Raw genomic sequence first — 10,736 nt, forward strand, 5'->3', positions numbered from 1 at the left:
TCTACAGGAAGCCATGAACTATATTTACCCTGAGGATATGACTCCTGCTAGGGACAATAATAAACTGAGACACATCCCAAGGGCTTGCACAGCATCCCAGATGTTTCCTTCAGGCACTTACAGATTCTGAGCTGATTTAATGTTTCCTCACCTGTGCAGGGAGCTCTCAGGATCTCTCTTTCCTCTGAACCCTGGAGGTCTAGGACCCATGACTTTTCCCCTTGTTCCAGCTGGGAGATCACATCAGGTTGGGAAACTGGAAACCCTGCTCAGATAAAAGAAAACAAACAAAAGGAGTTCAGTGGATTTCTTAAGACTTGGTCATAAAAATATTCTATTAATTTATCTTCAGTGCTTAGTGTGACTTGGTGTGCCTGGGGCAGTCCTCACTGAAAATGCCAAGGTCAGGGCAGGTTGAAAAAGGGAGGGCAGATGCTCCCAAAACTGGTGGTTAACACTGAAGTTAAGCTCACTGACCAATCACAAACTGTGCTTCTGATCACCCACACGGATTATTGAGAAGCTGAAAAAAGAAATCACCCAGCCCCCTTTATTGCATTACACTTCTCTGACTCCCAGTCAGCACCTAGGTCCGGTACAGTGAGAGGTTATTTAAAAACTCTGAGCACATAAACAAAATGTTCCTTTGACCCCAAAGGGTCAGCCACATTACCAAGTCAGCATGGGTTTGGATCTTATTGAAAATACCATGAGGCCAGACAATCCTTAGCATCTAAACTAAAAGTTTAGATAAGAAAGAGAAAGAAAACCAGAACAGAAAGAAAGTTGTTAAATGGGAAAGCAAACAGATACATTCAGAAATTTATATATCAGGTTCTTAGCAGTATTGGTAAGTTGCCGGCTTGAAAGTCTGTTTGGAACACAGCCACAGCTTGGATGGGTCATTCAGTCCTTTGTTCAAGGCTTCAGTTTGCATAGGTGCTGACTTTTGGTTTTGCCGGTGGGTGCCCCATCCTGGCCCCACCCCCCACTGTACATCTTCCTACCCCATCTCCCTAGACTTTCCTGAATGCCGCCTCCTTACCGAACCCCTGCCCTAAATGCCTCCTATCTACCGCTCACTCCTTTCCACCCCCTCCTGCCTTAAGGGCAAGGGTTCTTGTGCTGGAGGGGTGTTCTGCCAGGTTTGAGGGGAGGCTATTTTCAGCATATTTATACACTTTCAGTGTACTCATTGAAAGTGTGTCTATAATTGGTATCTCCCCTTCCTGATGTTTCCTAGTTCTTGTTCTCTACTTGGGTCCCTTTTCCCATCTCTCTCTCTTTCTGCTCCCCACCTCCTGGTGCCTCTATTTAGTGCCCGCTCCCACCCACCCACTCAAAGCAGTTCTATCTTCCCTCAAGCCCCACCCACTGTGGCCAGCCCAGAAACTGCCCAGCCTGAGCCAGAGAGAGAAATTGAATTCAACAGCCCAGCATAGAAATGGCCCATTTATTCATCCTGCTTTAGGGCTGCTGTGTTACTCCAGATCCTCCCATTCCCCGAGGCTGCAGCCACCCCCACTTTGAAGCTCGCTCACTGACTCCCTTACCCACTCTTCAACTTTTGTGGGTGGGGAGCCTCGCTGGGATCATGGCCAAAGGCGGGGGGAGGGGTTGCTTCCTCCTCTGGGCTGCAGCAGCCCAGCACCCTAAAGACAGACAAGCTCAGGCATCCCAAGGTGAAGCAGAGCAGTGTCTCCTGACTTGAAGCTCATACACGGGGGTGAATGCAGCAAAAGGAATGCAGCTCCCAGGGAAGAGGAGATGGGGGGTGGTGGATGGATCCAGGGGAAGGAAATCAATCTTTCCTGACGCAGATGCTGATAGGCGCGGGAAGGGATAAACTTCCTCTCGGGGAGGAAAAGCCCCTCAGCCAAGCTTGAGCTGGGCAGGGGAGGGGGAGACAGCCTTGAGGGGAGCAAGCATTACTTTCCCAGGCATGAGAGATGGCCATGGAGAAGAGCCCACGGGAAGGATGCGGCTACAGGCACTGGTGGTGTGTTGGCCCCTCTTGTCCCCCCACACATGGGGGAATGGATGCAGAGCCCTGGGACCTGGGTCAGAACCGTAGGGGTTGGGAGCTCCCAGAGCCCACATGGGAAGAGTCTGGGCACAGTCAGGGTCCAGGCTGGGAAGGGGGGCTGACCATTTGCACCTGGGGCTCAGGCTGCAGTGCAGCCCCTCTCACCTTTGGCCATGGCTCGGTGCACCCAGCTGGCTGGCTGGCGCACGGGGAAGGGGCAAGCAGCTGGCCTCAGGCCATGTTCACTCATCAGACACCAGGTCAAACTTTTCTTAAAGGAGCAATGTCTTTTGGTTTGTCCCCCTGCCCAGCACTAAGGGGGCCCACCGCTGGTTTCTCCTGGCTGGAGGAGGAGCACAGGTCTTAGGGGAGACCCCAGGGTGAGCTGAGAATTGTTGGCTCAGTCCTTGAGAAACTCCTCCCGAGCCCGTACTGCACCCATCAGCCCCCTGGGGCAAGCCGAGAAGCTGCCCAGTCATCTCCCCTCTGCCGAGAGGCTGCCCACCCCATCCCCAGCCCAGAAGCTGCCAAGCCCTGAAAATTAAAAGGACTCACGCATGCCTGCAGTGGAGCTGGGAGTTACAGCAGCTGCAGGGAAAACAGCTGATAGGCGGGCGTTGGCACCAAACAGCTGAGTGGCCACAGCCAGCCAAAGAGCTGCTGAGGGCTGCTGAGCATCCTAAATAGCTGATTGGCGTTGCCAACAGCTGAGCTCCCCGGTGGGTGCAGAACACCCACAGACTCGGGGCCTATGTCGGTTTGTAGAGAAGTTGCCCCAGAGGTAGGAAGAGGGATTGAAGACAAAATGCAGATGATGCAGCTGCCCTTTATATTCCTTTTGCCACGGGGCTTGTATTTCCTGTGTCCCAAACACAAGCTTAATAGCACAGGGCATGGAAAAGCCTTGGAGGTCTCATTACACAGGCATACCCCTGCATGTCTCGCTGACTCAATAGATGTATCCCCTTGATCCTTTCAATGGGTTCATTGTACAGCTTATGACCCGGATGGGCCATCGAACAGGCTAGGCAGTGCTGATGCCAATAGATCTGGGGGTGTCACGCAGAAACACAGTCCACAATCTGGAATACAGATATACCCTATGTATCTATCTCTCACACTACAAAGGTGATACAAACAAACAAAATGATCATACTTGGAAAATCATAACATTTTCCCTGACACCTAACATGCCATATCTAGCACAATTCATTGCAATTTTATCATATTGGTATTAATAATAATATAAAGTGTCTCACAATTCCAGACAGTGTCACACTTAGTAAAGCGGTGAATTGCCAGAACCAGCTGCCCAGGTGCTTGGAGATGCAGAACACTCTGCTTAGGAGGGATTGAAATAGCCACATATCTGCTGGGAACACACACAGACAGGCCCTGTGTCAGTCTGTAAGCCTACGTTCACACTTCTGGAAAATTATGATCAATTCTGTACACAGTATGGTTTGTGAAGTATCACTTGAAATTCTATAATCTACTGAATATTATCCTCCTCTTAAAATGTGTAGCAAGACTGCATGTAAAGTGATGAGATTTTACTGTATGATATTACAAAAAGTTACAATTCTGGGGAACACCCACAGACCGGTTGCTCAGAGACAGCAAGGCAAACGGCTGGTCAAACAGCCATTTGCTGGCAGGGGGAAGATGTGAAGAAGACATTTACATTCCATCTCATGAAACTCATATCTACAACAGACAGCCTGGCACCATCACTCAGCTGAGAACTGAAGCTGTTTCTAACAGAAAGGACTGAATTATAAAAAGGTGAGGAAAGTCTCTCTCTCCCCTTTCCCTCTGCCCATGACAAATCCTGAAGAACTGAACTTGGGCAGCAGGGGCAGGATAGGGGGAGTCCTGGCTGAAAGGAAAGCCAGCCTGTTTCAGCACATTTGCTTTGAATCCATTTTAGCTTGTTAACTTAGACCTTAGTTTGTGTTTTCTCTTGCATTTCTTTTGTAAAGAATTCTGACTTTTATGCCTCATTACCCATAGTCACTGAAAAGATTTTTTTTCCCAGTAGTTAACAATTTTGTTTTACCTAACCAGTGTGTTTGGATTCAAGAGTGTTGGAAACTCCATTGGGGATAACAAGGCTGGTGCATGTCATTTTCCACTGATGAAATGACAGATTTCATATGAGCTTGCATTGTTCGGTAGTGTGCTGGACAGGACAAGATGCACATTTCTGGGGGAAGTCTGGGACCGGAGAATTTTCTGGGGTTGTCCCGTGGGTACTGTCATTCGGGAGTCGCTGACTAGCAGCACCCAATACTGTGAAGCTGGGAGCGAGTTACATGCTGGAGACTGTGTGTTAACTGCCCAGGAGTGGCTGCTCTCACAGTAGAGCAGTGTAAAAGGTATCCCAGCCTAGGGAACTGAGGGGACACAGCTGTTCAACACTCCAGATTGTACTGTGCTTAATGTCACAGACACTTAATTTCAAAGAAGCTCCTAAAACACAGAGAAAGTAAATCCATATCCCAGAAATCCAAGACTCCAGACAGAGGGCAAGTCTCCCTGGCACTGCTTCTTGCTGACAGACAGGTCCACAGACACTGAGAGAGTCCTGGGGAAGCTGGGAACAGTAACCATGGGCTGGCGGGGTTCAGTGGAGAAAGGGAACAGGAAGGGCACGGATATTATTGAATGCAGGAGCTCAGCAGTACTAGATGTCAGGATAGCACATTGTTTTCCAATGGGCTGCACTATCTCAATTATACATATAAAATGATGGGGTCTAAATTATCTGTTTCCACTCAAGAGAGATCTTGGAGTCACTGTGGGTAGTTTTCTGAAAACATCCATTCAGCGTTCAGTGGCTGTCAAAAAGCAAACAAAAAGTTGGGAATCATTAAGAAAGGGATAGATAAGAAGACAGAAAATATCATATTGCCTCTCTGTGAATCCATGGTACGCCCACATCTTGAATACTGCATGCAGATGTGGTCTCCCCGTCTCAAAGAAGATATATGGGAATTGGAAAAGGTTCAGAAAAGGACAAAAAAAAAGATTAGGGGTATGGAACTTCTGTATGAGGTGAGATTAAAAAGACTGGGACTTCTCAGCTTGGAAAAGAGACAAAGGGGGGATATGAGAGAGGTCTATAAAAGCATGACTGGCATGGAGAAAGTGAATAAGTGTTATTTACTCATCATAACACAAGGACTAGGAATCAAATGAAATTAATAGGAAGCAGGTTTGGAACAAACAAAAGGAAATATTTCTTCACATAATGCAGTCAACCTGTGGGACTCCTTGCCTGAGGAGGTTGTGAGGGCTAGGAATATAACCGGGTTTAAAAGAGAACTGGATAAATTCATGGAGGTTAACTCCATTAATAGCTATTAGCCAGGATGGGTAAGGAATGGTGTCCTTAGCCTCTGTTTGTCAGAGGGGGGTGATGGATGGCAGGAGAGAGATCACTTGATCATTGCCTGTTGGGTTCACTCACTCCGGGGCACCTGGAGTTGGCCACTGTCGGTAGACAGGATACTGGGGTAGATGGACCTTTGCTCTGACCTAGTACGGGCATTCTTACGTTCTTATGTTATGCTGGACCTAAGCCACAGTTTTACTTGAGCAAACACGAGATATTTGACACTGTGTGATACTGCTCCTGTGCGCTGTTCCCAAAGTGTTCTGCAGCAGAGGAGGGTCTTTGGTAGTGTGTGTGTCACTGGCATATTGCAGTGATGCAGAAACAGGGCAGAGTAGGGATGGCACTTGGGGGTGGCATGAACCATTTCTCTTCATTTCCCCTTCCAAGAACTGAGGGGATGGGAATCCTTACCCAGCGAGGTCACACTGTCATAGTTCTCCTGCATGACGTCTCTGTAGAGGGCTCTCTGAGTGGGGTCCAGCAGAGCCCACTCTTCCCTGGTGAAATACACAGCCACCTCCTCGAAGGTCACCGGCCCCTGAAAGAGCAAGAGTCCAACACTCAATACCTACTGCACCACTCTCTTTCAATCAAATGGAAGCCACTAGAAAAGGTTCAGAAAGGGGCAACTAAAATGATTAGGAGTTTGGAGAGGGTCCCATCTGAGGAAAGATTAAAGAGGCTAGGACTCTTCAGCTTGGAAAAGAGGAGACTAAGGGGGGATATGATAGAGGTATATAAAATCATGAGTGATGTGGAGAAAGTGGATAAGGAAAAGTTATTTACTTATTCCCATAATACAAGAACTAGGGGTCACCAAATGAAATTAATAGGTAGCAGGTTTAATACAAATAAAAGGAAGTTCTTCTTCACACAGCACACAGTCAACTTGTGGAACTCCTTACCTGAAGAGGTTGTGAAGGCTGGGACTATAACAATGTTTAAAAGGGAACTGGATAAATTCATGGTGGCTAAGTCCATAAATGGCTATTAGCCAGGATGGGTAAGGAATGGTGTCCTTAGCCTCTGTTTGTCAGAGGGGGGTGATGGATGGCAGGAGAGAGATCACTTGATCATTGCCTGTTAGGTTCACTCACTCCGGGGCACCTGGCATTGGCCGCTGTCGGTAGACAGGATACTGGGGTAGATGGACCTTTGGTCTGACCTGGTACGGCCGTTCTTATGTTCTCTGGTGGATGACAGTCAGAGTCCCACCCCCAGCCCACTCAGAGAATCCTGAAAACACCAGCGTGAGGGGATGAACAAAGAGCCCCTTGTCTCTCCCAGCAAATCCATCACATACCTATTAGCCACAGACTGATAGAGGAGATGGAGCTCCTAGCAGGATCCAGGGAGAGCTCCCTGGTAGGAAGCCCAACCCCCTCCTCATTGTGAGGAGCTGGATATGAAGGGAGGGGAATCTCCCCTGTGTCTGACTGGGGGGTGCCCCCTTCATATCTCTCAGCAGCCAGTGGTTAGTCAGGTCAGCCTCCAGCACCGGGAGACTGGTCAGTTTTCCTAGCCCCATGTAGGTGGGTTATTTTCTGTTCCAGAATTGAGGGCATTTCAACCTCCTAATTTCATGGGTCTGCTCCTAGAGTCTATGCCATTTATTAAACAACTCCCAGCAGGTTTGCCACAATCTGTCCTCCTCCCTTCCCCATCCTGTGCATTTCCTGCCCCGCTCCAACCTCCAAACCAGACTGTGCAAACCTTTCCATCTCTGGTGTATTTGCTATCCCTCTCCCTCCAGCAGGAACCCACCAGCAACCCCCCAGCAATCCCTACCTGAGCTGGCTCCACTGTAGCCATTTCCCTCCTCTGTCCCATGGGAGGATGGAATGAGCTAGAGCGAAACATGGAGCTCATTCTGCAGCCCTGGCAGGGCGAGGAGGGCAGTTGTGGAGGTTTCAGAACAGGTTTTAGTTAGTTTCACATCACGATTCCCCCAGGCCCTTTCCCTCCAGACAGACATCCTAGACTCTGCCATGCTGGGAACATGCTTGATCTCTTTATTACAGTGTAGATCTGGCCCCTCCTGCCAGGCTAAGCCCAGAGAGAGATTTTTAACCTCCCTTCTCTGTCCCTCCATCCCATAACAAAACCCTGGTCTACACTGAAGGTGGAGGTTGATCTAAGATACGCAACTTCAGCAGTGAAAATAGCGTAGCTAAAGTTGGCTTACTTAGATCTACTTACTGCAGCATCCGACTGCTGCTGCTAACCCATCGAGTCCGTATTCGCCCCTTGAGGCACTGGAGTACGGGAGTTGATGGGAGAGCACTACCTGCCGGTCTGGTGGTAGGATAGATCTGCCCTTTGTCTCTGAACACAAGGCTAGAAAAGAGCAGAACCAAAGGAGTCACTCTGAGGGATTCCCTCGGACACTGACCACAGGGCAGTCACACCCCAGCAGGGGGAATATTGAGCGAGGAACTGGCTTTTCCTCTGTCTGATCCTTCTTTTGTTCACTGGAAATCTCCCCACCGACTCATTTCTCCCACTGCCCCTTTCAGTCTCTCCTTCCCCTGTCCTCTCTCTCTGCTCCTCTGGCTGGGAAAGTCCCATTCCTGGGGGCTTTGCTCTCCCATGGCTGGATTTTCTCCTGGAAACTGCTAATGGGAGGAGAGGCTGTTTGTGCAGAGTCACTTTCTTGCTAGTCCCCAGCACTTTCTCAGAGGTCTTTCAGTTACCTGGAGTCTATGGTAGAATTTGTATTAACAGGGGCCAGGTTTGCCCCAAGGGGCTAGTACAAGCTGGAGAAAGTCATCATCTGGGCTAGGCAGAGAAGAAGCTTTAATTAAGGTCACATCCCAGCACAGAACCGCCGCTGGGGGAGCAGCAGCTGCTAAGCCTGGTCTCCCAGATCACAATGGAGTCTGCAGCCTCTGACCCAGGAAGATAAACCCCAACATCCTAAGCAGAGAGGGACAGAGCATTTGAGCAGCTTCCCTCCTTTAGCTCTCTGGGGAGAGCAGCTAATGAGAGCCCCTCCTCACAGGGAGAATTGCTGATCAAATTTGCCCCGCTGTCTATCTGGAGTAACTCTTTGTCTTTCCATACAGTGACTCTGGATTATCATTGTCTCAGTGAAACCAGATTTCAGAATGAGTCCAGAATGCTGTGGAAGAGACCATTGTGTGGCAGTACTGACCCCCTTCCCACCTCCCCCGCCCCCCAGATCCAGGACAAGGACTTGGGGGGGGAGGGGCACAAATTTTCCCAGTGGAACCAGAAGTTCCTGCAGTTTTGAAAAGGGGAGAAAAAAAAATCTGTGATTTCACCTCACAGTTTGATAAGTGGATAGAAAGTTATCGCGGTGACTGGGCCTGGCCGGGGAATGCCGGGCAGTGCTTGGAGCCAGGATTCTGGCACAAGCTAATGAGATAGAAGGAATATGGTTAGTAGCAGCCCCTAGAGCCTCCCCCAAACATCCCCAGTACCCAGAATCCAGACCCCCCAGCTAGGGTCCCACCAGATACTCCCTGGGACCCAACCACCAGAATCCCTGGCCAGAGACCCCAGATACCCTTCAGAGCCCCACAGGCCAGAGAACCCCCACCAGATTTTCACTGCCAGGCTAGGAATCCCACAGGGTTTCCCCTATCAAGAGCCCCCACCAGCCAGGGACCTCCCCAAGGGGACCCCAATTGGGAACTCACTGCCTGCCTAGGACCCCCACCTGCCCTTCAGCAGAAAGATAAGACATGTCCATGCCCTGTCACTAGCAAATAGTGGTCACCATGGATCCATCCCAAGGTGGCTACATCTTAGCAATGTGGGAAGCAGCCCCTCACAGAGGCCATTTGTCATGGGGTTTGGGATACTTCTGGACCCAAGCTGCACTGAGTGACTTCCTCATCCTGTGACAGCTGGAGAAAAGAAAAGGGTCAAGCCAACTCTCTTGTTACCAGCTGGGAACCACTGATCCCCAAACAGGGAGAGGCTTCTGGTTTTGATGTGTATTAAATACGTGGCTGGTCTTTTTCTGTGGCAAACATTTTAACAAAGATAAAGGGAGGAAGAAATGATTCTCCAAGGAGAGGGGAAAGATGATCACTGGGCAATTTAACCCTCTGCAACATCCAGGATGGAGAATGATTCAGGGGAACAGGTTCACAGGAAGGAAGAAATTGCTGGGATTTAGACACATGGGGAACAGCCCCAAACCTGAGAGGATTTTAATTGATATTTGATAATGACATAGAAAAATGGAAATCCTGAGCTCTGAGATCAATGTTCAGAAATGAAAGAGAAAGAGTGGAAATCTGAGCGATTTTGGATCCATTTTTGCCAATTATAGAGAGGAAAGTGTAAAATTGGAGAGATTTTATATCAGTTGTTGGTATGAGGTAAAATCTGAGTGTATTTCACATCAATATTTGATAAATCAATAGAGCGGAAATGGGCAACATTTGCAAACATTTTATATCCATGTTCAAGTATCTGAGGAAAGGTGTAAATCTGAGATTTTCTTTGTATTTTATCATTAGAGAGACAGGGGAAAAATCTCATATTCAATTAGAAATAGATAACTGGAGAGAAGTGGGGCAAATGTTTAGGATATTTTATATCAGTCTTGGAGATTTGCAGAAAAAACGTGTCACAAGGTAAGCAATTGATAACATGAGAGAAAAATACCAAGATCTGAGGGGATTTTATGTTGCTGTTAAATAACTAGAGGGAAAGGGGGACTGTTTGACTGGATTTTATGAGACTATGCAATACATAAACAGAAAGTGATGGTTCCCCACTGCCACCATTCACATGGGCAGCAAGGAGCCCTTTGAGGAGCTGATTTAAGAGGGTGGGGGGGGTGGCGAGTTGGAGCTGGAAGGCTCCCTGGACAAAGGAAGGGGGCAGCAGCAGGTGATGGGCAAGTGACTGGCAACTGAGGGCCGGGGGAAACTGTGTTGGTAGTTTGGGGGTCAGTGGGTGGGACTGGGAAACTGGGGTCTGGGCAGTCCCATGGGGGACACGTGCTCTTCGCATCCCTGCCCTGGCAGGGAACGGGCATCTCATCCCAGCCCCACGCCAGGGGCAGCCACGTTCTGGGGAATGACCCAGGGCAACAATTTCCCACCTACACAAGGACAAATCGCTGCAGATAAAATGGGTGGGAAAATCCCCCACCTCGGAGAGATTTTAAATTGACACTTGAAAAGTACGGAGAGAGCAGGGCAATATCGGGGGGGGTTAGAGAGCTGATCATTGGGGGGGGAAGGGGGAATCTCCCTGGATTTTATAGCCACGTACGATAACGAGAAAAAGGGGGAAAAACTTACCCCCGACGGGAATTTCCTGGTTACA

General features: G+C 49.0%; 1 protein-coding gene across 1 annotated transcript in view; it reads right to left on the reverse strand.

Moving 5' to 3' along the window:
- Positions 1-10,736, reverse strand: part of LOC127037657 (zinc finger protein 2-like) — a 98,063-nt gene that overhangs the window by 2,613 nt on the left and 84,714 nt on the right. Inside the window, exons 11-12 of the mRNA XM_050929671.1 lie at positions 5,838-5,964; positions 152-265 (exon numbers count right to left, since the gene is read on the reverse strand). Of these exons, the coding sequence (XP_050785628.1) occupies positions 152-265; positions 5,838-5,964 (241 nt within the window). The remainder of the gene's footprint in view (positions 1-151; positions 266-5,837; positions 5,965-10,736) is intronic.

The sequence above is a fragment of the Gopherus flavomarginatus genome, chromosome 19 (genome assembly GCF_025201925.1).
Source record: "Gopherus flavomarginatus isolate rGopFla2 chromosome 19, rGopFla2.mat.asm, whole genome shotgun sequence".
NCBI classification, from domain to species: Eukaryota; Metazoa; Chordata; order Testudines; family Testudinidae; genus Gopherus; species Gopherus flavomarginatus.